Genomic DNA, 26,937 nt, shown 5'->3' with positions numbered 1-26,937 from the left:
TGATAGTGAGCGGGATCGAATCACGCACCGTAAAGGCAGTGAATCTGTGCATTTCTAGATATTTTATAACAGCAAAACAAAACTGTTTATTCTCCTTCAGTAAATTACTGAAACTGGTGGAAAAACAATCTTTAGCAGGTGGTATTTTCCCCTTTGTGCTGGCTAAAATTTCTCTTTGGGTACCAAATATTCCTAAAACCAGAAAAACACTGTGAATGCATACTGTCCCGATTGAAAAACAGGTTGAAAGAGTTATTAGTAGTAGAAAAAGAGTAAAAGAACGAAGTAAATGTTATCATTTGATACTCTTGAGGGCTTGAAATGAAAGCAACTGGACTTCTTCTTTTTGGTGAAAAATGTTTCATCTAGTAGCAAGCTTTTCTTCGGGAGAGCTAGCTCCTATGTTACATAAAAGAGGCAGCTCAGCAGGACGACACTGCTGTACATTTGCACTTAAAGGAGAAAGGACATTCTTTTGATGATGCTCATTTTCACATTTTGGCCTGAGAAGACTGACGCTTTGAAAGAGGAGTAAAGTAGGCCATCTACATCGACTTTGAACGACCATTGTACAAAAGACGTAGCGGCCCGCGATACCACCTACAGTGCAGCCTTGAGAGCTCCTCCCAGGCGATTTAGCCCCCCACTCACACCTAGAGTCATGTGACCTGAAGAGCTCATTTGATGGCAATTTCCAAGGCAATTTCTCACAAGCATTTCAGACCATGGCCCCTGTGATGATAATCACCAGTGCCTTGTTTCACACCTTCGGTCATGTAATGACTCGCATAATTAAGATTGGTTTATACGACCTTCAGGACCACCTCCCAGGATTTAGAACTGAAGAAGCATCTTGGATGGGAGGTGAGGGTCGTCACAAACTAACAAGCCCTCAATACTACTATGACCTACATGATTGAGAGGCTACATTCATATAATCCGAAACCTTTAGTTGTTTAGCTAACAGTATTACACCTATGTTAACTAGTTAAGCCTTGATTATATCCTATTAGGTTGGAGACCTGACGACCAAGTACTAATTCCTGTTATACTCCTTTAAAGTCCGCCTGCAGCCTGCAGTCCGCCATGCTCACTGCCTGGGGTGCATATGAGCATATGTAATGCTAATGCTCCACAGACAAGTCCGTATGGGGGTGGAGGGGGTGGAGGAAAAAACAGGCAGGACCCTCACGCTCACCATCTGATGACGAAATTTAAATTGCCCACACCCAATGGGACCACAGCGGACTCATAGATGCAAACCAGTGTAATCAAAGCTTTACAGTAGGCCGATTCATTGTTGGATCACAGTACACTGAAGATCTCCCACTGGTAATGCCTTCATTACTTACCCTTCATGCTGGAAATGGTTAATAACCTCTCCTCTCAGTAGCAGCAATGTGTTTGCACAGAAGAAGTAATGAGAGGTGCACTTCATGCAGCTTCACTGTTCAGTCTGTGCCGCGCAATATGGCGGCTGGATAAAGCTCCGTTGACACTGTAACTTTCAGCTCTTCGTGTCAGTGTGCCATGTTTCTCATTATGGTTCTGTATAACCTCTGCACTCTCGCGTATTGTAGTTTTTATTGAGATCTCACTGCATTTTGACAGTGTGTGTGTGGTTTTTCTTCTTCTTCCATCTTTGCATATTTTGCCATGAAGTTGTCTATTTGCATACAGGTTCACGAAGATTTTTCTCATTTTTTAAAAAAAACTTTAAACAATCATTGAGCAAAAACTTTGGGCAGCTACTCCTTTTCGAAATCTTATTGAATAATCCCAACTACATCATGATACAGGAACTCATTTGCGTTTTGCTGGATTAAAACACTTCTTTTAATCACAAAGTATGATTAGTGATGTATATATTTGTTTGAATATATGAATCTGTTTAGATCTGAAGTCTATAGATGTGGCAGCCAGTCCTGTTGGATATCTGAGACGATGAAGAGATGCTTTATTGTATTGCTATGGACAATAATGAAGCTGCTCTAAATTCAGTTCTTTGTTTATTGTTTTTTACTCGTCTATGCTCTGTGTTTTGTCCACCTCTGCTTGGTAGTCTTGTTGCCCTTTTTTCCCTTAATAACAGTCGAAGCATTTCCCTGCGTGTGATAGTGAAAATTACAGCACGGGAGTGTGAAAAATTATTTGGACACACTGGTGATTGACTTCTTCTGACCCTTGGATTGGCAAAATTTGCTAAACCACTTAGCTCACCAAAACAGTTATTTCTCCTCTATCACATTAGATAAATATACGAGAGGGAGGGAGGGGGATTTGGAAGCAGTTTCTCTTAGCTTGCACACAGCACCAAATGTTGTTTTAACTGTTTAAAATGATGCTGCCAAATCGTAGAAGCTGGGTTGGTTTTGCGTTCTGATCTGGTCTGCTTCAGTATTTGGTTTGCTTCAGTATTTCAAAAAATGGTGAGAAATACCTCCTCACCTTCATGCAATTGATGTTATAAAAAGTTGGATCTATTGCATGAGTTTCAATCTCTTAATTAACCTTTTTTTTCTTACTCGTTAAATAGTTTAAGCTGATCAGCTCAGTAGATTTGAACCCGGGCCTTTGTTATTTTGATTAAGTAGCTTTTGTCAAATTTAATAGGCTACAGCTGTTAATTCCATGTGGCAGATACATGTTTAATTCTCATGGGGTAAATATTTATTGGATCAGGCTCAGATACACAAAATGAAAAGATTTGGATCAGTATCGGGCCAAAAAAATGGGTTTGGGGTGGGGGGAATCTCGACTGGGAGACCCCTCGTGAACACAAGCACTAAAACCTTCAGCAAACTGTTAATATTTGTTGGGAACTGTGGCTTAATGAATTTCACAGGATTACAAAGCATAATTGGGTAGTGGGTTTTTTTTGGCTTGTAAGAAGGGACTGTATCAAACAAAGCATTGCTCAGTACCACTTTCGGTGTTTGATATTCAACCCACGCCGCTAGACTTCGGCAGCAGGAGGAGGTATCCTGAAGGTAGAAGAAAATTAGTCACCTTCCTTCCACTCTCCACTACTTCTCCTTCTTTTCCCCTCCCTTTTTTCCCAGACTCACCACAGGTAAGCACTACCTTTAGTCTTTCTTTCCACCATTTTCTTCTTTCCTGCAATCATTGATTGTTTCCTTCCTTTTAGTATTTCATTCTTCATTCCTTCTTTTATCATCAACTTTCTTTTCCTTTTTTCCCCACTCTCCCTCCTGTTTGTCCCCACCTGCACCCAGTAGCCTCAAGTCTTCCTTCCATTCCCGCTACAACAATGGGAAGATTAGTAAATATGCTATTTTAAAAAGAGAGGATGAAAGCGCCTGACAAATGTCCTGTTGGGGTAATTATTTCCCAGAATTCTTTTTCTGAACAAACTGTACTAAGCCAGCAATGGCTTTTGGTTTTCTCTGAGAAAAGCAACTGCATTGATGCCAGCGCCAAGAAAATTGAATAACTGGAGTAATTATTGTGTTCCTGATTTGCAGTACAGTGCCTGCCGTCATAGGCGCATTAACATCAGCAAATGCAGATATAACAGTGGAAGTTGATTGATGTTATGCAAACTAGAGACATTATTATGATTTCCAAGTTCATGATGATAGTTAACGGTCACCTCATTTGTGGTTATGCTGTGACATCATTGCAGCACTGCAGTCTTCTTCTGAACCATAGGTGTTGCCACTCGGAGAAAAATCTCTCTATCCGGGCTGATACTGGGGGAAAAAAGAGATCAGTGTCTTGTTTTTTGGGGTAGTGTATTGTATGGTAATAGAGACATATCACAATGCATTTATGTGTTGCTTGTATGTATCTGTGGAGTCTTCCCCCCATTGAATGCATTCCCACAGCCTTCTGACTAGCTTGCTGCCCCAAGCTGCTAGCTCTCTGCCCGACACAGGTTGCATTGGCTGCAAGGCCTCTGGCCTCATGTCATGTTTCCCATTGGCCCTGAGGATGGGAGCTGTTGTCAGCCTTGTGAAACAAACAAGTTTTAAGGGGGCTTGTTTTGCAGTTCGAGTTCCCTGATTCGGTAATTAGATGTGTTTTTGTGGCTAGCCCCCTTAGACAAAACATGATGGCCACTTCTCAGCCAAGGAGCATTTCACTTGTACATTTGACATGTCAGCAGATAACAGGTTGTTGCTACTTCAGTCTTAACAAGACACTTAATTAAAAGGCACATTGAAAGCTACCCTTGATGTATAAACAACCTGTAATCATTAATGAGGTTGATTTTTGCTGATTGGCACCCTCTTTTCAGTTTATTTGTTGTTTATGTCACTCCTGCTGCCTTTGTTTGAATTACTCAGCATACTAATTAGCCACATAGCTTTAGATTGTAGTTAATATGATTGGGCTGCAGGGTAAAGAAAATGCCTCCTTACAAGGGAAATCTGGCTGCTTAGACTACAGATTTAAAACTCAATGGTCAATTGTAACTTTATTCTCCCCAATGGAAATTGATTTGGAGCATGTCCACACATAAAACAACACATACATACACAAAAAAAGAGAGGGAAAAAACAGCCCAAGTTTTATCAGTAGCATTAACAAAGTACACTGTGCATCCTGTGTTTCCTGAACTCAGTGACCACGTCTTTAGATTTCAAGGTGTTTATCTTTAAAAATGACTCATCACACCAAGAAACAAACATAACAGGCCCATTACTCTTCACCATGAAGGAGGCTTACAATGACTGTATCATCCGCATATTTAATCAAATGCCTGTTAGCCTGTGTACTACAACAGTCATTAGTATTCAAAATGTATAGTAAGGGAGAGGGACAACATCCCTGTGGTGAACCAGTAGAAGAATTCAGCTGATTGGAAAAACAGCCATTTACTCTCACGCACTGAAATCTGTTAGATAAAAAGTCTAAAATCCAACCAAACTGGTTAAGAAGCTTATCAGCTAAAAGATGTGGCTGGATGGTATTAAAAGCTGAAGAAAAATCAATAAACAGGAGCTGAGCATGGGCTTTGGCCCCATCCAGTTGGCGATATAGGAAATTTAATAAAGTGACCCCAGCATTGTAAACGCTTCTACAAGGCCTGTATGCAAATTGCAGTGGATCAATAAGCTTTTCTACCTGCAGCAGAACCTCCATGCTGATGAGCTTTTCTAAGGATTTCATCACTAGAGATCTTAAAGCAACAGGCCAAAAATCATTCAGTGATGTAGGTTTTGTAGTCTTTGCAACTGGAGCAATAATCGACTTTTTCCATACCTTTGGAAGCTTCTGTTGCTGGAATGATAAGAGAAAGATGTAAGAAAGATGTTGCATAATTGCTCAGCACAAACTATCCAAGAGAAAAGAGAAAGTCCTTCCAAAATGTCCCTGTTCTTCTTCTTCATAGACATTTTAATAAGTGTTCTGGCTTCAGACACAAATCCCCTTTGGGGTTGCATCAGGAAGAACATCGAGAGCGAAACGCTGCCAAATCAGAGACATGGAGCTACCTGCTGTGGCGACCCCTCGTGGAGAGGGAGTAGCCAAAAGTATTTTCTTCGCTGGCACTTGTAAAGGTTTTGTTTCTTCTAAAGAGTCTGTTGAAAATGCCAGTGTTTGTTGTGACTTGCATATTAAATGATATCTAATGTTCCAAATGAGACAACACTCACAGATGCAGTCAAAGTCGTCTGTTAAATACGGTGTGCGTGTTCTTGAAGGGCAAGGGCACCAAAATGTGTTGGTGTAAATTCGCTGCACACCTCTGTTACATCCCCGCTGGTGTTTGGACTTACTTGCTTAATTAGACCTGTTGTCAGGACTGTGTGTGGGTTTGTGTAAATGCTGCTTGATCATCCTCTCCCAGACTCTCAGGTTAGTTTTTTTGTTGTTGCATCTTTTAGGGTGTGGCGAGACTAATTGCATTTTAGGCATTTAAATTACCATCTGTGTCCAGGTGACCTCGTGTCGTGACCTCATGCATATGTGATTGACTTCTTAAACATGGTATTTGAAAGGCCGCTGTATTATAAACACAACTTGGTTCATTACATTTGGATCACATACTGCAAAGAGTTGTAAACTTCTTTAAACACATTTAATGTGGTAACTGTTTTTAAGCTTCTAACCTTTTACTACAATCTTTATAAAACAACTCTCTGAAGTCAGAAATCTAATCTCTGTGGAGATTAGATTTCTGTGTCACAGTTATCCTTGAAATCTTCTTTCCACCTCTTTCAGGAAGGCACATTGTATTCTTGATTTTTCTTTTTGTTGTAGACAATGTGTCTTACTGTGGATTGTCTGTGAAGGTTCTCTTACTGTGGATTGGTTACCACAAAGGTCTTTAGAAATGTTTTTGAAGCCGTGTCCGGCTTTGTACCTCTAGAAAACCTCTTCCTAGGTTCTTTGAGAGTTGTTGTGATCTGGGAATTGTTTACACAATAGGATAGGAACATAGTTTTTCAGCAACCAGAGTGTATGTAATTTCTTTATAAGGAGGAACACCTCTACAACCTACACTTCCAATTTTATTTCTGCAGTAGGAACCCTGACTGCAGTTTTGGAAGCATTGTTAGCATTTCGTGAGTAATCCTGGTGATTCCAATGTTTTTGTTGCAACTGTAACAACGTCTTCTGCTCTGCTTTGACTGACGGGCAGGGAAGCTGCAGAGTCTGACTCACATTTTGTTGGCTCTTCTCCATCCATCATTGTCCATCCAATGGTCCCTGGCACGTCGGCAGTGTGACTATTCTCCTTCACTTGAAATGTTAGATAATTAGACACTCCTTGCCTTTTCTCTACCCTCCATTCCCTTCATTTTCTTATAACCCCTTTGGTCTGCCGCAGATGTGTCTATTATTTATAAGGTAGCTACCTTGCTCTTTGTAATATTAAAGAAACCCGATTTGAAATGGACCCAAAGCCAGACTGAACTGTTCTCTGCTGACTCCTGCCGAAACAGTCGGTATCAGCTGCATGGATAGTTCACAGCTGCTCGCTGGTTTTTCATAGGCAAATTTTCTTTTAAGCAGTGGTTCATCTTCATCATGAGGGTTGATTTAATAAACACCTTGGAGGGAAGCTTCTCTGATTGAAATTTTGTCTTAAGGGGAATTGTAAAGACACCATGAAATCAAATTAAAGTGAATACTGTGTGTTGTTTATACACCAATGATGGGGGGATAATCATTTTGTGGGTACTTTTATTTATTCATTCATTTATTTATTTATAATAGTTTGCTGTTTGTGTATAAAATGCCAAGGAAATGTTAATGAATCATCTTCCCCTGGAGGCGTATACTGATGATGTGGTAGGTGGTGCCTGCTCAGCCCTTGGGAGCAGACCAGTAAGAGCGGACGGGGCTTTTTAGAAGGAGAGCATCCTCTCTGGCTCCTCACATTTATAGGAAACAGTGATGAGTAAGTGCTGAAGCACATACCACTGTGCTAGCAATTTTATGGGAACTCAAAATCTAGCAAAATATTAAAAAAAAAACCCACCTAATTGGGACATGTTAGATCAGCTTTCTCCACCGGCAGGGTTCGTAAGTTTTCTAAACTTTGTCATTCTTGGCAGACACGATGATGTGGGTTAATTGAAGTCACAAGGATTAAAAATGCCTTTGTCGTGATTTTTGCTCTTTGCTTATGTACATATATATATAATATTCAGCCTGTGTGTATTGGGTAAAAAATGGTCCACTCCTATTCCGATAAGGTCTACCTTGGAGTTAGCCCTTCAATAGATCAGTCTACCTGCCCCAAATGGGAAATTGATTTCCTCCGTTTTTCCTTACTCTCCCTCAGTGAGGCTAATTAGAAATCACTTGGCAGCCCACCTTTAAAGGAAATACATAAACATAAAAGCTAATATGTGGACTGTTATGTATTAGGAGTTTTCAAGGGTACATTGGCCTTTTACTGAAGCTCTAATAAAAAAGCGAAAACTAATATTTCCTCTTTCCTCATCTTCGTCCCCTCTACCTGAGTTTTGTGTCTCTCTCACTGTAGTGTAGATCTAAGACTGGCTGTTAGCGGCAAGCTGGGTCTGTATCTGTGTTTGAATGCTCACCTGGCGTTATAAATCAAGAATGTGAGTCCCCCGGGTGCCGTCACCATTGCCATCAGTTCCACTGTTTTATTCATCTGCTCCTTTGTCTCTTCACGATTCTGCCCCGCATTAAATTTTGTGCATCTGTGTGTGCGGAGGGGGGTCAGAATGCATTACTGCAGACTGCAGGATAATCCAGGTGTGCTGTAGGGACTAGTGGGAGGGTGAAAGGTAAGCAGGAGAGAGGGATGTGACGAGGATTTGAGAAATGAGGTGGGAATGCTGAACATGACATGGGAAGGACATTTGCTTTTTGGTTTAAAGCATTAAAGGCAGTAATTTTTAAAGATACTGATTTTGTAAGCGCAGCATCGTACCAGCAAAATCACCACGTACACAAGATAAAGACAACAGCTGCACTGGCATTTCGGCTATATTTGTGTGTAAAATTATCATTTGACAAGAATGTTAGAAGCAACAGAATGTCTCTCTTATTTTTTTCCTGTCACACAGTGCACAGCCGCTGTGAGGGTGACAAATCACAAGGAAAACACGGTGCATGTGCTAACGATTCATTCCCCTCCGCTCGGCTTCTCTGACCACAGGATTTAAAAAAAAAACTAACAAAACAACAACAACAAAAAAGAAACGTAGAGAAATATTAAAAAGTCACTCAATCTAAGTTTAAAAGTTGAGGTGAACTAAGTATCTGCAGTGACTGACAACACAAAGACCATGAATTTGACGTGGTTGACATTTCCACATTGAGACAACATTTTTTCCCCCAGAGTCACCGTACGTTTTATACGCAGAAGCCAATAAAGACTCTTACTTCCAGACACCTGAATATCCAAAATTTCTCATCTTCCTTTGCAGCTCTGCTGGGTGTTTTAGTCACAGATGGGCAAGCGTTTACTCATGCGAGTCTGATAGTTGTGAATTTTTTATTATTAGTTTCTAAAAAAAAAAAAAAAAAAACACAGGTGAAGCCACTTGGGATTTAGTTTGAAACAAATGTGGGTGGTGCAGAAATGAATTCTCTCTGCACAGATACTTAGTTCATGTAGTCACAGCTTCTCTTACACAGGACTGAGTGCACTTTCGAAACCTGTTTGCAGCCATTAGCAACACGAGGGGTACCTCGTATTGTTTATGTGAGGCTTAAAGTATAATATCAAAAGAAAATTTACATTTTTTTTACATTTAATGTGTTCGCTCAAGTGCAAATATATGTATTAATGATTTGATGAATGTTGATTGCATTTAAGGCATTTCTTATTTGTCATGAGAATTATTCATTTAAAGGAAGAAGCATGTGCATGACTGAAAAATGGGAATGTGGAAGCCTGTGTTGAATTGTGTATCCCCTTCATTGCTTGGACCTCACAAACACTCAAACGTGAAATGTGTACAAGTTGAATGTGGTTTTCTGCAAACTGAATGTTTATGTTGGTATGTTATGTTTGGTCAGCTGTTAGCAAGCTATTGCAGCTTGTTAATGTAGTTGCTCAGCATTCTGTGGGAAGGACCCATCAGCTCTATTGCTAGGCTTCATCATTCAAAGGAAACATCATGTAACATTACCCATTCTAATACTCTCGTGGGCTTTTGTGACCTCACAGATGATATCTTACTCCCCTTTGCCTTCATAATGTCACCAAATCGGCCACCACAGTTAATAAATAAACATCCACTAGCTTTGACATTTACCTTTGTTGATGCTAACACCTGTATGACAGTGAGCACCCAATTTCCTTCCTTTTTGTCACATTTGAGAAGATAAACGAGTGTGCGAATAGATGTGAGCAAACGAGCGCGCACACCCGATTTCCCCTTCCCCATTCCCACTGTAAAAACAAAGCCTTGACAAGCAGCGTTGTCAAATGTGCATACGGTGAACTCGTCAGTGTGTTATGCACACAAAGCAGCTGCTTCAGTATGCTCGCACTCCCTCTTGTGCATCACTGCATCACTGAGGGTGGTTTGTGTGCCTGATTGTGGCACAGTGTGCGTGTTTGTATGTACATGCGCGTGTAACGGAGGCAGCTCTCCGCAGGGCTTGCTTAACTAAGATTAATTGCACCTAATCCACTGTGCCAGGTGGAACATAGACCGTGGTGGGTGCACTCACACAAACACGCAGAGACACTCACAAATAGGCACACACATCCCATTATAGCCTCGCTGCTGAAAATTAGCCCCGCGCCTCTCCTGACACTCCGGACCAGACCACAACTCGATACCACCATTTACTTCCCGACAAGTTGCACATTTATCACTGCTCCCGTCTCCCGACAGATGAATGCACGGACGGACGGACAGAATGCCACGACGGAGCTATCTGCTCTCTCACATGCGCACCAGCTGACCTTGACAATGCATAGAAAGAATGCGTTTGTCATCTTTCCTCTTTAGAGAAGAGGACGACGCGCTGCCTGGACTTAATGTCTTCGAACGTCGTTGTTAACGTATAGCTGTAGGAACAGGTGCACTGTGGAGTTTTACTGAAATAATGGGAAAGAGAGTGTTCCAAGGTCAGCGATATATTTACTGTACTGTATAGCAGGGCGAAGTTGATGATTGGCTACAGAAATGAATGGTGACAATGATTAATTTATTGTTAATAAAGTCATCTGTAGAGTGAATTGCTTGTAAATGAAAGCCTGCACATTACCATGCTGTTGGGAAATGCTGATTGGCCTGTCAGGTTACACCTGTCCTGGTTGGCAGTGTCATTAAAATGTGTTCACGGTCAGTGTGCTGGATATGGTGGTTTGAAAATGAAATCCAGTCTAGAGAGAACTCGAGCGTCATACTTCAACAGTAAAGTTGATTTTAAATTTTTACTTTTTTCAGGTGAACTTTGAGTAAAATTAGGTTATTACTTCATTTATTACTTTAGGTTCATTCATGATTTAATTTCTCAGGTGCGCACACACAAACCCAGGCGATGCATCAAACTGTCTTTTTCCAGTTGTGATTGAATACCACTACAGAGGATTTATTGACACCAGTGTTAAATTAATAGGTTCATTCCTGGTTTCTTTTTTAGAGGAAGGAACACCGTTTGGGAATTGGTATTCATTAGTAAAATAATACATGGCAACAGGCGCAACAGGTTACTTTGTACTCTTGTAATTTACAGTCAGGCAAGTTTCCTCTATTCCCTTACAAAATAAAGCTGTTTACGAAGCAGGTGTGAAATGACTCCAAACTACATGGACTTTGCTTTTAGCTTCCTCCTTGGCTATGTTAGCTCTTATCACCCATAATCATTTTGCATTCCACAAGGATCTGGGTTCAGTCTCATGTTATTTTTGTGGTATATTATCCCATTATGTCATATTATTAGTAGTAGTTTGAAAACCTTTTTTGTTTTAATCATCTGTATGCTGACAACATTGAACTGTACCTCTCCTTTATATCTCAGCACATATAAATTAACCATTTTATTTTGTCTCACTGCAATTGGTGGCTGGATGGCAAATAACTTTTTGCAACTTGTGGCTCCAGAGGGCATTATTCTCCAAACATCTATGGTCTTTCCCATCCTTTGGGTCTCAAAAAGTGAACTGGAGACACTTGCTCATCCCTTCGTCTCCTCCGGCTTGATCTTTTGTAATGCACTAAAACCATGTATTCAGAACGTTTGTATGTTCTGTGTTGTTTTACCTGGTTTACTTTTACCTTGTATTAGCTCTTAAAAAAAATAATTAAATACCCCCTTAACACTTTGTGACTGGTTTCTTGTCTTGAAGTGTGTTATATAATTAGGTTTTAGCTAGTTGCTTTTCCACCAGCAACCAGGTCACTAACATAGAACTGAATTCAGTGGCTTGCCACATAGCTCTGCTTGTTGTTATCAATCACCGACCAAGCTTTCTGAGTCCAGATTGGACCAATATCCAGGTAAAATATTAAAATGGTGCATCCCTAACAGACATGTGCAGATTGACTTTTCTTTTGATGAAAGACAGGCAGTCACCTTCTTTCTCTTCCCTCTGCGTATCACACTTTCTCCTTTCCTACCCTTTGTCTCCTCCCTTCACTTTTCCCCTCTGCACCTCTCGGTTACTGTCATCATGTATGTCATAATGATGGGGAGCAGTGGCCTTCATTTATCTTGTGCCTGTGTTGTGCTGCAGATAATGTATCTACGCCTCTGCTTCCCGGCCTTTTTTCCACACCCTCTCAGGCCTGTCAGATGAAGTAGACTACTCTTTCATCCACACCACCCCTGATTTTTCAACCCATTATTTATCTCTTCATACTTGTTTTCTCACCATTTATCCAAAATGGGGTTTTTGTTGTTGTTTTTTTTTTAAATAATTATTTGCTAATCTTGTCATTTTTAGATTTCATGTTCTTTTTGCTAAATGTGCATTATTTAGATGTGACAACATATGTAGGTTGGGGAACTCACTCACAGAAAGGAAAGAGAAAAGGAAGGTTTAGTATACTTGGTTAGGTTACACACTGACCACACTGAGTGGCAGTGCTTGTGAAGGACCATCATACCCGCTTAAGGACATCTGCTATGTCAACCCTGGCTAAAGGCATCTCCTGTACCTGCGTGTGTCTGTGTAGTGTGCATGTGCGTGCACACATCTGGGTGTACTTGTGTTTGGATATCACTGCCTGGAAGTGTAGATTGTTTGCCTGAGACAGACAGAAGTGGAGATTGATTTATTCCATTTGTTTTCGATCTAAGGCTTATGTAGGTAGCACATGTGTTTGCTTAGGCCAGCGCTTGTTAGCTCAAAGCCTAATTGGCATATTGTGTTGTGCCAGTGGGGAGAAAAGGAGTGTGGCCCTAATGAATTAGACTTTAGACAAAACCTAGCTATTGTCTTTAGTGGCTGTTAATTAAGCAAACTATATTTGCAGGAACTTGTGCATTTGCATTTGTCATGTTAAAGGTCTCATGTTGTTAAATTTGACTGGGCTTTACAGAATCAGAGGTGTGAAAAGTATTAACTGCTTACATTCCTCCATCCTTATATTGCTTCCATTTTTGCATGCCAGGAATAATTTTTTAGCCAGTACTCCAGCAGAATTGAAATCAGCCAATAGTTGTTGAACTATAACAAATCACGAACTGACAACTAAATGGGGTTTCTGTCATTGTAGAGATGTGAACTGGGGCAAATTAATGTTATGTGGCCTATGAAGGACGAATTGACAGTTTTGTAGAGAAGCCCTGGGTTTGTTGGAGAAAGGTTGTCTAAGTTGGGGGTCTTCTGGAAGAAGAAAACTCAAACTTTCCACTCAGAGTTCTCACTAAATCTGCCTTTTAGCACATGACCCCACTGTTAAACTATACGTATTACTGTGTGACTGTTGTTGTTTGGTTAATCTGGTAGTAAAGGGTCAGCTGTAAAGCTATAAGCACAGGTGGGTAGATGAAGGAACAAGCTGGTTGGTATTGTGAGCTTAAAATGCTAAAGAAACCCTGCGAACCTGGGAGATCATGAATAACTCAAGAAAAAAGGGCTACAGAATTAAATTTGAGTTCCACATGGGCTTTGTGGGCTGGGAATGAATGGATAGCATTATGGATTTTGTCTCAGTTGCATCTCATGGGTACAGCATATAGACATGCACTGCATTTGATGATGGCTAATCTTATTTGTCCTTGAGAGTAACAGCATGTCCATCGTTTCCTTGTTTTATTGTGGAGACATTATTTTCACTTTCTGCGCTGGTCATTTTTCATTGTTTCCCCAAATCTGGACAGGGTATGAGTGAAGAGTTTTTGGACTCTGCAGATAAGCTGGAATTTTTAACAGATTTGGAGAAGGAGAGAAGTACAAACATTACTGAGTCTGTTTAGGGAATCTGAGGGAGTAGCGAGGTTAGATGAGGGGTTTGGCAAACGGGGCAGCAGCATTGCAACAACAAAGGAGAGAAGGAAGTCGGCCTCAAAGCCTAAAAACATTCAGATTATCTTTGTCCTCTGAAGTAGACGTAGTAGTGGATGCAGCGTTGTTTAGTCGCATATGGGGTTAAGTCAAGCCTGGAGTATTTATAGAATGCTTAGTGCTTGTCAGAGAGGCGTTTAAAGAGAACTGCAAAATAAATGTGTAAACACAGAGATGGTAAGAACCACTCTGTTTTTACCTTCCAAAACAGCTTGGCATCCTTGTCGCAAAGTAAATGACTGTCAGAATGGAGTGCAGAGTAAAAGTGGGTTGTCAGCTGTGTTGAATGAATGGGTCAAGAGTGTGGACTTGTTCAATTAGGGTTTATGCTCCGGGGCCCTGAGGGTGAGATGGGGGGGGGAGAAGAAAAAAAAATGAAGCTGCTGTGGAACAACAGCCTTCTTCACTCAGCAGAACGCTGGTAGAATACGATGTCTTTAAATTGTAAGCTAAACATTTGTTTTGTTTTCCTCGTGGCTCTAAAGTATTTATGAAATGCCAAAATGAGTGTGGTTTGCTGTCACTGTGGAGAACATATGTGGAAATAGTGGTTTTCAGTCTGTTCAGTACAATCAAAAGTGTTACATTTCAAGCACGAACTGAATCTTTTTTTGTATGTTTTTTTTTTATTTTTTCAAGTTTCAGCTTGAGAAGGTTATAATACAAATTAAAAATGCATTACATTTCTTAATATTGAAGATATTTCTTAACATATTCTTTCTTTCTCTTTAACTTTCCTTGATAAATGCACCATCTGAAAGTCATAATTTTAATTTCATTGCGGCTTCCAAATGGATTTTTTCCCCCTATAAAGAAAATGTATTTTTGATGGAGGTCTGATTGGCCCATTTATCCTTATTTTAAACTATTAAAATGTTCTATTCGCCAAATTCGGTAAGTAGTGGGAGGAAACTGAGGGTAAAGAAATGTCGCTCTCCCAAGCTTCAAACACTTGGCACCATTGTCTGCTACTCACCTGCTTAACTTGACGCTGGTGGATGTAAAGTGTGTGTGTGTGTGTGTGTGTGTGTGTGTTAAACCGCAACAGACTTTCCAGGCAAGGCCCCGTCAGCCTGTCAAGGTGGTGATTAGAATGTGTTGTGACACACAGATACGTGCAGCCTCACATTCAGAGACCCACACACGCTCACACACACCTTGCTGCCCGCACAGAGATGTTGTGGCCTGCAGCAGCATGCAAGGTCCAACACAGTTCACCTCTTGTGTCATTGAGTATTAGAGTATGGACTGTCTGTCTGGTTCAGGGCGGAGACACACACACACATGGTAGTGCGTTGTTGGTTATGACTCTGAACGTTGCTCCCCAAGGTGAGGAGTTTTGCTCCCTACTGATAAACACCTCCAGTCTATCATACATACATACGGCTTGACCATCCTCAAGCTTCACATGTCTCGCGCTTTCCTTTTCCAGACACACACACACACACACACACACACACACACACACACACACACACACACACACACACACACACACACTCTTTCCTTTCCAGATGTCACACTTTTACTCTCTGCATCACATCCTATTTCCTTCTCAATTTTCTGTTGAACTCACAGTTCCTCACATACTCCTTTAAACACACTTTCACTTTGTCTCTTGTCTAAATACACACATACACACACAATCAAGCAGCACTAAGGGAATGGACAGACTCATTCCCCGTCTGGCCTCAGACCCAGATTGATTGATAGGAGAGGCGGCAGGGCAGCAGAAATGAGTGAGGAATAGCAAATGGTGGGGCACGCTCCCACCTCCACGCCTTGATGATATTGTTAAATTGGCTGTTCTTGGGCTAATGCTGCTGTTATGTCCACAGAATATTACTGGCTTCCTAGTAAAGCAACAGGGGGGAGCAAGAAGTCCTCTTTCTGTCTCTCTTTCAAAAAGTCCATATTAACTGGAGTAGCTCTCCAGCTATTCCGGTGAAGTAGAATTTGTGTTGTTCCTTAGCACGACTAAATGTGCTCTCACCCTTGGTGGATGAAGAAAGGAGGGAAAAGAAAGAGCGCGATCATCTATTATATGTGTGCACCCTCAAGATAATTAATCCACATACTTGTGAGCCTGTAGATGATGCACGTTGCCTCTTTCATTTTGTCTATGAACTGTTGTGCTGTAAGTACTATATTGAAGGTAAAAGTAAAGTAGGCACAGTCGTAGTTGAAAGAACAGAGAACATTATTCACGTCAGATTACTCTAGCCTTTTTTCCTCCTTGTTTTGACATTCGGGAAGTACAAAAGCTTCTCTTTGTCGTGTATGAACCTCGAGTCCCTGATGTGTTTGTAGCTTTGACTTCTTATCTCTTTATGACTCATTTTTAGGTATAAAACAATATGTCAGTCAGTGCGTTGATCAAAAATAGGCACCGGATAATCAATTGGCCACTCAGAGTAAAAATGTTCTTTCATTATTTATTTTTTGGGGGGAGGGGGTGTGTCAGTGTTTTCCAAGCCAAGCATGTACCAATCTGTCTTGCTTGTTGACTGATATTGACTATTGGCAAATAAGATGGCATTTACAGGTGTCAGCGAATGATATTTATCTGTGCTGTCACGTCACTTTTGCCCTTGGTAAAGGTTCAGAGAAAGTGTGATGAAGAATACTTGTGTCATAATAGAGAACAATACAAAAATAGGGAAGATAAACAGGTATCAGCTGATATAGATAAGTAAGCTAAATAAATAAATATAGATGTAGAGAGAGATTTGTTTATCGGTGTCAGTTGATACAAAAGAACACATAATTTCACTTTAAGTGCATACACAGTTTTTTTCCTCATCAATAAGTGTCATTTTGTTACTAGTGATTATATAACTATAAAAATAATTGTTTTTAGCACCAATGTTACCAGGCAGATTGAAAGATCTCCAGAGGTTTATGACTTCCAATCAGTGTTGAGTCGACACAGCTGAGATGCCACGCAGTTTGTTTTGCTGTTTGTTGTTCTTTTTTTTTTCCTCCACAGCTGTAATTTATGGTTTATGAACAAAGGAGGTAGTGATCCTGTGCCATTTATAAGACTCTTGTATTTTCTATTAGATTTTTGTAGTGGATGCCTCTGCAGGTCTGCCACTGGCTGGTTGTCTCACTCACCCCCGAATCTCACTTTAGCTCTCAGTCTAAGAGACAGTTGATTTACTTCATGTGTCTTCTGTCTTTGTTTCTTCGTCTTTTCCTTTCTGACCTGAGTACAGCCGGTAGGAGTTTGTTTGCAAGGCGGCCTGTCTGCTTGAGTTTCGTCTGGAAGCTGAGTGTCCTCCAGTTGAGTAGAGTACACGTCAGTCAGTGTGAAGTTGGTGTAAACTTTGATTAGTTTGGACACACGGTAGTCTTTTTCCCATTCACATGGTGTCATTTTAATGTTTAGAGTATTCAGATACACAGACTTAATGACATGCTGGGATAATCTGCTGGAATAAATATATTTTTATTTTTTCTCACCATCACTTGCAGTGGTGCATGCATGCATGTATTTTCAAATTATGGAAATGTAACAAACACAAAGGAAACTCATTCAAATTGTGCAAAATAGAAGGAAAAAACATCCCCAAAAAGTTCAAATTAAAATTAAAGAAGGCCAATACAAAAGTATCCGCTGAATACTAATTCTACTATTTCTGCAGCATTTTTATTATTTGACTTTCACCTTTTGTGAGTTGGGGGTCTTTTTGTTTGTTTTTTTGGGGGGTGTTTTTGCCCATGCCTCACATTGTTGAAGTTTTAGTGGGAAGAATTCATATTATTCCAGAACTTTTAAAAATGACAATATTCTTGGAGGAAATCTGTATATCAATCCAAATATGAATAATAATTCTGAGGAATCAGAACCACAAACCCAGTGGGTTAAAGCATTTTTACCGGGTCTCATATATGGCTGTCCCTTTGTTTCTCTGTGCCCCATTGCCTCTTTGCTGCTCAGTTTGTCCTACAAGCTACAGGGGGAAAGACACTATTGAGACAGCGATTCTTTCTTTATGGAGGCTGCTCCACTCTTTTGAAATTCCAAGTACTTCAGATATGATTTCTTAACCTTCTAAAGATCAGTGACTTTTCACTTGAGTCTTAGATTTCTGCTCCTCTGTTAAAAAGAACTTCCCTGTAAATGCTTCTCAAGGATACTTAGACTTTTATGACCAACCTTTTCATTTTAAAGAAAAAGCTGAAATCCACCCTTGAATCGAAACTGTAATATCGACTGCAGAAAGACCCACGGACTTTGAAGTTGTCCTGAATGCCTTATAGATCAACTCGTTTGACAGAGATCCAAGACGAGTGATTGAGAGTGACACGTTTTAACATTCAGCAAGGCTCGATGGTGTAAAGTCACGCTTTAAACAACAGGTCGTTTTAAGTGGTGTCGCGCCAACACATGTTCAGCTCTTGCAGCTTTTGAGATGAGAGATGAGATGAGATAGCCTTTATTTGTCGGTTGCTGGTCTTTTGCCCACAAGCGAGATGACAGACCTTGCCGACCGTACATACAATACACAAACATCATATTGGGGAGACAGGTCAGGCTAGGTAGCGAGGAAAAAACCATTGAAATGTGTAACACAAAAGGATAATACAGGAATGCACAGATATCAACACACCATAGCACAATAAATACAGACAAGCAACATGGGAAAGTGTTCCAGTGTGTACATCTGATCTGGGACCGCTGCAATCTTTCGACTGCACCTCCAACTGACCTGATCAGAGGGGAGGTAAGCGTTGGAGGTGGCGTTGGATCCGGGGTAGGGAGGGTGATGCGTCAGTGAGTGCTTATCAGTATCAGTATCAGTATATGTATGTGTGTGCATGTCCATAGTTCAGCTGAGACAGTGTCCTTTGCCCCGCCAGGCTAAGTAAACAGTCTTCCAGCCAACCGAGGTGGCCTTGCATGGAATGGGAAGGAACAGACTCAACACAGTCGTTATCAGGGAGTTTTTGTTCGGCTCCAGCCTTGAGCCCACAGCTGGCGCCGAAGGGGTAGCCGGATTATGATGGTAATTTTTCTTTTGCAACAACTCATGAGAATTTCGAAGCTGTTCTTTAACACTCCGACACTGGTCTCTCAATCTCCCGCTGGAGAACCACGAGCTTCCCCATGATGGTATCAAACTTGCGTTCCGTGGTGTTGTCAGTCTTTTGCCGATTCTGAGAACTCACGACTGCAGTTAGCAGTTCCACGATGTAATCCAACTTTCGCTCAGAAGTGTTATTCTGAGCAGGCCTCTCCTTGATGTAACCCAATATACGCTCAGAGGTGTTATTCTGAGTATTCACAGCAGCTGTAAGCGTCTCCAAGGTCTTAACCATGCTGCTCTCAATGAGCCCGTTCTGAGAAGTCGCACCTTGTCCCATCATTTCATTCCCAGCGGGCAGCCTTGGGGGGGTTTGAACAGCCGGTTCCGCTTTCTTAATTCTCTGATAAGCCAGGGCCAAGCCAGCTCCGATCAGCAAGAACCCTGTTATCATAGATCATCTTTTTTTTTTGATGATGATCTTCTTAAATCATCACCAGTTGTTTAAATCTGCAATACAGTCATAAGGAATAGGAAATATGTGCTGAAAGGAAAGTCCCGATTGAGCTGCATATTGGACACCAACAAAGATTAGAGTTGCGAACTAGGAATGAAGGTGGTGTTGAGTTAGGGAGGAGAGATGGCCAATTGGTTTTCCTGCCTCTGTTGTCAATCACCCAGCCTTTAGCTTTTGTATCAGAGACAGATCACTTTGTGCACAATTTCCCTGCTAATGATAGGGTGCTGGGCTGGTGCATGCCTCAGTGGAGCCTAAAAGGTAAGTACCCATACTGATGGGCATAGAAGTGCACAGACAGATACTGTATTTAGGTGGCAGGCTGCCTTGAGCTCTGTGTATCTTGGAGTCGGCTACTAGCCAGCCCCCGAGCAGAGCCACTCTCCAACAGACTTATTATCCGTCCATCACATCACTCCCTCCTTTCCTCACGATCCTTTTTTTTTTTTTTTGCTTCTCCTGTTACCCTTTTCTCCCACTCTGTTTTAATTCTCACCTACTTCTTATTTGTCACCATTCAGTCAGAATTAAAAACTTGAATGTTATAGACACACATTTTAGAAACACACAAACACACTTGCAGATGCTACCCGAAACCTCCACCTCCTCCTATGATGTGTACCAGAATTGCTACAATCTCCCAATTTCTCTCTTAATCTTCATATACTGCATCTTCCTCTATTTCTCTCCTACTTTCTCATCCTCCTCCCTCTGTTTGACTCTGCTTTCTTTTGTCTCACTGACCATGTCAAACACCAAATAAAAGGGAAGATTTAGTCTGTTACATCAAGTTCATCAATTCATGCATGGGGCCACAAAAAGGGTCTGTTCCCATCCACTGCTCCAAGCCAAATGTTAAAATTCAGTTCAAGGAGAATGTTTGATTGATGATTTTCTTTGTTTTGTGGCAAGAATCGGGTTTGTGGGAGGTTTGCTTCAAGAAAACTTGAGATTAATGCAAATCAGATGGGGTCCCTTGCATCGCTTTGGGTTTTAGTGATTCAGAAACCTCAGTGTTTTTAACCCTCCATGAACTCTTGGAGGTCAGCTAATTACAACCAAATGAAATGTTAATATATTTTGACTTTGGCTGATCTCTGCTTTACATAACCTCAACTGCCAGGGGTCAAATTCTAACCATAAAGCAGAAGATAAAAAAAGAAGTTCACCCATTTAAAAAAAAAAAGAAAGAATTTTTTTTCTTCCGTGCCTCATTTTTCTTCGTGTGTTCCCTCTCATCCCACTTCCCCTCTTTAACACGTTCCTTCCATTTCAAGTGTCCTTCATTTTTCCCAGCTTTGCTCTTTTTTCTTTCCCTCTCTGCTTTTCACCCATGCTTCTTTTCAAACCTCTCCAGTTTGTTCTTGTTAACAGCTCCAGTAGGAGAAGGATGTGCTCTACAGACTGGGGTCTAGGGGGCCACAGCTGCCCAATCACAAACTGATTTATCAACCTCCTCCAGCCAGCCTGCATAGAGATACTGTTTTGCTTGCTTGCTTTGGTTGTTACTTACAGCCAGCGAGGCAGGTTGTTTGTATTTGTGGCCGTGCATCCTTAGGATGTGTCTGCCATAATGAAATGGCTCTTAAGCCTGTCTGTGTCTCTGTCCTCCCGTTCTCTCCCCAGTACGATGTATTAACTGACATAAGTAATGAAAGGCTGACTGGTGAACCCAGCTGATGTTTGTTTTAGAAATCTCCACCACAGCCACTTGATAACAGAAGATGAAGCTTTTGTTTTTCCTCAGTTTCATTGCATTTGTCCTTCACATCCTGGTCGCTCTTTTTCTTCACCATATTTATCATTTTTCTCACATCTCCTCTCTCCCATTACTCCCTCCCCTTGTTCATACACCATGTAGGGTTCCAGATGGAGAACAGATATTCACAGTTTCAAAAAAAAAGAGCTGATTTCAGTGAACTGATTTTTTTTTCCTTCTTCTTTGTCCCATTTCCTTGACTTTCCCCTCCCTTCCTCTCTATTTCTTCCTCTTTCTCTGCCTCTAGTCCAGTACCAGATGGAGATGATGCGTTCTCTGCGTCACGTCAACATTGACCATCTGCATGTGGGCTGGTACCAGTCCACCTACTATGGCTCCTTTGTCAGCCGAGCACTGCTCGACTCTCAGTTCAGCTACCAGCACGCCATTGAGGAGTCAGTAGTACTCATATATGGTGAGTAGTCCTGTACAGAACACTGCGTAAAGACTGTTTTTTTTAAATCGTTTTGTTTACTTTTGTTTGCAAGTTAAGACCCGAAATTAGCAAAACATCAAATATATTTTACTATAGATGAACAGACAGAACATTACAAAGAATTTGAATATAAATAAAAAAGATTCATGGTATAGATGTTAAATTAAGAATTCATCAATTTAAGTATAATTTACTTATTATACTTTTTCTTATATTCTTTCATACTTGCACTTTTACAGCGGTGGATGCTCATATTAAATTTGCATAAACATTTAAAGAATAAGAGCAGCTGAGCGTAAAGTTCAGACTGTTCAAAACACTTGATCTCTGATATTTTGTTTCCTTTTGCTCCGTATGATGTCAGTGAGAGTGGGTATCTCTAATGTGAGTAGTATAAATGAGTATAAAAGCCCCCACGAGAAGAAATCTGCCTTAAAGTAGGGGAATGAAAGCTGAAATGGCTTATTTTGCACAGTGGATAAGCCAAATTATTTTGAACCTTTAATAATGTAAAGCTGCCCTAGTGGGGTTCAAGAATGAATATAATTGGAAATTTGCATAATAGGTCCCCTTCAAGTTTATGTTGTGTGTGTTTTTAAGAGCCACAATAAAGGTGTAAAGGTGTGATGAGTTCATATGAATCTTGGACTGTCTGTTGTATTGATAATGTTATATCAAGCCAAAAGAAGAGAAGGGATCCACTGCTGTATTTGTCACATGTCCTAAAGCCATTCAAGCCATTCACAAGGCACCAGTACTGAAAGAGACTCATGCTGGTGGAAAGTCATTCTAGTAAAGTTGGCTCTACAAAGTACTGCTGAGTCCTCATGAAATAAAGTAAACACAGCAACATCAAAACACTCACCCTAGGCCTGAAAGTAGAAAAGCTTGCTTAGTTTCAGTAAACATGGTCGTTATCTGTTTTCTTTCTCTTGCACCAAAATGGTGCATCTACAAGAGAGTTGATTACAGTCATTTATGCTTCATTGTCACTCAGGTTTCTGCCATGATTAAACAACCACATGTCAAATTTAGTCTCTTTAATCAATAGGATCCAAGAATAGGACTGCCACTGAGAAGTCTTAAGATATTTTGCTGCGGTTCACTTTTAGGAACTCAGCAATAAATCAGTCTGACAGATGTAGGAACAGATTAGTGGAGGTAAGCACAGATGTTTAAAAAACAATCTAATTCTAAGCGTCATGTGCCTGGAATTAGATTTTTGTTTCAAGATGGATTTCTGCAAGTTCTGCATTGTCATCAAGTCTATATCAGCAAGGAGACTGACTATTATTTATAGAGAGTTTTTATTTTTGTGCACATCTGCAATAGTACAGATTTAGATGGAGATGACTTTTGGCTTTTGACATTACAATAAATTCTGTTGATGCCGTGGTCTGGAACTCTTGTGAGGGAAAGGCGGGCTCGCAGAAGACTGGATTAACTATGTAGCCTGTAGCTGCTAACATGACACCAACAGGCATTATGTGGGCTCACCTGCTTCACAGTAAAAGCCTCTAAAAGCTTCCTGGAAATGCTGTACCACCCCAGATGGTGTAAGGATTTAAATGACAGCAAAACATGACAGAAAATGAAAACCTGTCACTACTTAGTGAAGTGTTAACTTCTTAGTGTCTAAATAAATGGAAATTTATTGCCACACCAAGTTCAGAGGGAGCATATTAATACATTACATGGATAAGTGGACAATGAAATGGATGATAATGGCGATCGTTTCGTCGTTCCTGTCAGAGTGCTGCTGTTTTCTTTTATCCATCCATCCATTATCTTCCACTTATCTGAAGTCAGGCTGTGGATGCAGCAGGTTAAGCAGCGTATTCAAGAAATCTTTCTCCCCAGCCATGTTCCCCAGTTCCTCCTGGGGGATCCCAAGGCGTTCCCAGGCTTGATAAGAAATCCAGTCACTTGAGCAGGTTCTGGGTTTACACTGGGTTGTACGCCCAGTCAGGCGTGCCCAGTCGTCATCCAAACCAGATGTCCGAACCACCTCAGCGGGCTCCTTTTGACATGCCCTTGACAAATTGCCAGGGCGTGTCATTTGTGCATCTGTGTGATCCTGGGAAGTGTGTTGTCCAAGGCCCTTGTCACAGAGGTGGGACCAGGCAGTGAGCAATTTAGAAAATTCTAAAGAAACCGATTGTTTAGAGGTGATTAACCTCACCAGCGAGCATCTGATGGCCAGGCCTGCCTCCATGAGGCCTGAAAACTAGCATGGATCTGCTACCCTGTGGGCCCACCTTCTGCGGAGGCAGGCGTTGGTGTGAGCTGCAGATTGGGCTGGGCGGTAGGCAAAGGCAGGGGTGTTGGTGTGTGGACCCTAGATATTACAGAGGACATGGACCTCACTCTCGCTTTTGTATTCTTTTTTTAAAAAAATATGTTTTTAAGCCTTAAAAACACATTAGACTTTTCTAAGCTGAGGAATCAAATATAGACACTGTCACAGTGACACACTGTGTCAAGAAAGTATTTTCTCTCTGTATTGCTCATTTTGTAATATACAGAGTTTTTCTCCATCAGGTTTATGAACCGAAAAATAAAAGTAAAGCCAGGGTGACACAAAAAGACTCACTGAACTTAAAGCAGTCTTTCATTAAAACCGTTCACAGTTTATCCAGTTACTTCAAGTCTAGAGTCAGACAATAAAGAGGACTGTAGTTTAAAAAAAATCTCAGATTTAGGAAAATAAATGTATTCTGTGCAGGGAAATTGCTAATGAAAACCACTTTGAATTTCAAGGTTTAAGTAATGCTGACTGTCGAGGAGCTCTCCCTGCCCTGTTCTGTCTCTTTAGCATTACTCCTGGGTTGTATTGTTTTTAGATTGTAGAGACCCAGTATTGACAAAGATTAAATCTGACCATTTTAAACATGCAACCCTCTGATCCAGTCATCCCAGAAAGCCATTTAGCCAAGCTGTGAGCGTCCTCTCATTCCAAAGGAGTGCACTGTTTATGTCAGTCAATAATGCAGCGCTTAACAGATCACAGTGCCTCAAAGGAATTGACATTATCTCCGTTTAAAGTCAAAGGGAAAGAAAATTGATTTCCTTTTTTTTTTTTTTTGTTCTGTTTTTCATTAGCTCACCATTCATTTTACGTCGATTAAGGAATCAATCCTGTGGCCAACTGGCGGCGTTAATGGCTTCTGTCCAGTGACAGCACAGAGTTAAAGCTGGTTGTTAAACCAGTTGTTTGAATGTGTTCAGTGCAGTGATGGTCTTATATGAGGTGAAAAATTGAAGAGGTTAAGATGGACCAACGCAGAGCTAAGCAGCAGCAGCTCTGTGCAGTTTCCTTTTGTGTATTTGCAAAATTAAAGACAAAAGTCTAACAGTTTATTGCATATTGACCAACAGAACTGATGTATAAAATCATGTGTGTACCACTTGGCACAGATTAGTGTCTGCGGGAAGGAGAAGATAAAGGTTCCGTGTCCAAATTCACGAGGCTCTTGGGGCTTCAGGCTTGATCATGCAAAATGTTAATTAAACCAACAGGCTTCCTCTAAGTATCGGATGGTTATCCTTAGTGAACTGTTGCTATTAGCAACCACTCTCAGTGGAGATGACCACATGAACTGAACTAGCTAAGTTGTAGGCAAAAAGGTGGATGTAGTTAAGACCCATTTACTGCAGGTAGTCTGAACAGGAAGTGAACTTTGTTTTTTGTTTCTTCTTTACTTTATTTTAGTGTGTTGAATTGATTTTTATAACAGAAGCAATATTGTAAGTGCTCCTCTTTTTCCTACTTTGTATGCCAGTACAAGAATAAAGTTTTCCATCCCCAAAATTGGGGAGAGGACATACTGACGGAATCTGAAAATTCCCTGAGTCATTGTTATAATGGCTTATCTGCAGATGAGACGCTTTTAACAGGATCTTTTTGTTCCTCATATTTTCACTTTGGGGACATGCACGTTTTTGGCTCAGTTTGACTGTATTAATCTGTAAACTGTGGCTTTTCTTTGGAGAGGTGTAAAAAGGAGTCTGCTGAAAACCACATTTCAGAGTTATTAAGGAGAATATTGTGCATTATGATTAAGCTACGTGGTTTCCAGCAGACTCCTTTTTACACCTCTCCAAAGAAAAGCCACAGTTTACAGATTAATACAGTCAAACTGAGCCAAAAACGTGCATGTCCCCAAAGTGAAAATATAGCCTAAAATGATAGCCTATGATGATGGCGGTCACAGTGCAGAGACACACCACTCTTTTCCGTGCATGGAAAGGAAGCTAATTATTATTGTTGACATGTCATGCTAAGTTGCTTTTGCAAATATAGTGCTTAACTTTGGCTTTGGCTTAATAGCAAGGCAAGCCTGTCAGTTCTCTGAAAATTAATCATTAGGCTATTTCATTTATGAAAATTGTAAAAATTTAGGGGTTTTATGATTCTCAGTGCTGAAAAATTGGATATCATCCTAGTCTGTGTTGTACATTTTGAAACATCACTGTTTTATCACTGTATTCAGGGTGAACACTTTTCGCGTCTTTAAGGGGGAAAGAAAATCAAAAAGAAAAAACAATCCCTCTCTCACTCAGGATTTCACATATAAAAATATGAGTCGTGAAAGTAATCTGTTTGCTAATGACTATGCTGCTTACGCAGTACAGATTTTTCTGGGATCAACTAGACAAAACCCAGACGTCAAAACTGTTGAATAAATACAGCTGTCACGAAACTACAAAAATGAGTCCAAAATTGCATTGTTTTATTTATTTATTTATTTGAAATGGGCAAAATGAAAACCATGAGTTTGTTTTCTGCAACCCATATGATTTAAGATGGTTATTGCAGTTTTTTTTCTTTTTTTTAAAATCAAGCTCTCACCTCTGTCTCATTCTAGATCCTATAAAGACGGCTCAAGGCTCCCTGTCTCTCAAAGCCTACAGGCTTACCCCAAAACTCATGGAGATCTGCAAAGAGAAAGATTTCACACCTGAGGGGTGAGTAATTCAGGACCAGAACACACAGCAGGATACTACTCATGCTACTACTTTTACTTTGTTGACCATACCCACACAGAAATGCAGATATTCACAGATAACTATATGTATACACATGAGCTGCTATTGCTTATAGGAATTGAGAATTATCATTATTATTATTATTATTATTATTATTAGTGTTTTTTTCACAGTTCTAATTCTGTTTATTCAATGGATGCAAATATGGCCTTTGCATCCACAGGGGAGGTATTTAGTAGCAGTTGAAGATGGATGCGGATGCTGATGATTTATCATCTT

The 26,937-nt window shown here is 40.6% G+C and overlaps 1 protein-coding gene across 1 annotated transcript in view; it reads left to right on the top strand.

The window, feature by feature from the left end:
- Positions 1-26,937, top strand: part of LOC146507875 (eukaryotic translation initiation factor 3 subunit H) — a 60,799-nt gene that overhangs the window by 13,695 nt on the left and 20,167 nt on the right. Inside the window, exons 3-4 of the mRNA XM_085176183.1 lie at positions 21,481-21,648; positions 26,538-26,637. Of these exons, the coding sequence (XP_085032309.1) occupies positions 21,481-21,648; positions 26,538-26,637 (268 nt within the window). The remainder of the gene's footprint in view (positions 1-21,480; positions 21,649-26,537; positions 26,638-26,937) is intronic.

The sequence above is a fragment of the Neolamprologus multifasciatus genome, chromosome 11 (genome assembly GCF_963576455.1).
Source record: "Neolamprologus multifasciatus chromosome 11, fNeoMul1.2, whole genome shotgun sequence".
Taxonomy (NCBI): Eukaryota; Metazoa; Chordata; class Actinopteri; order Cichliformes; family Cichlidae; genus Neolamprologus; species Neolamprologus multifasciatus.
This window is presented reverse-complemented; position numbering and strand designations above follow the sequence as displayed.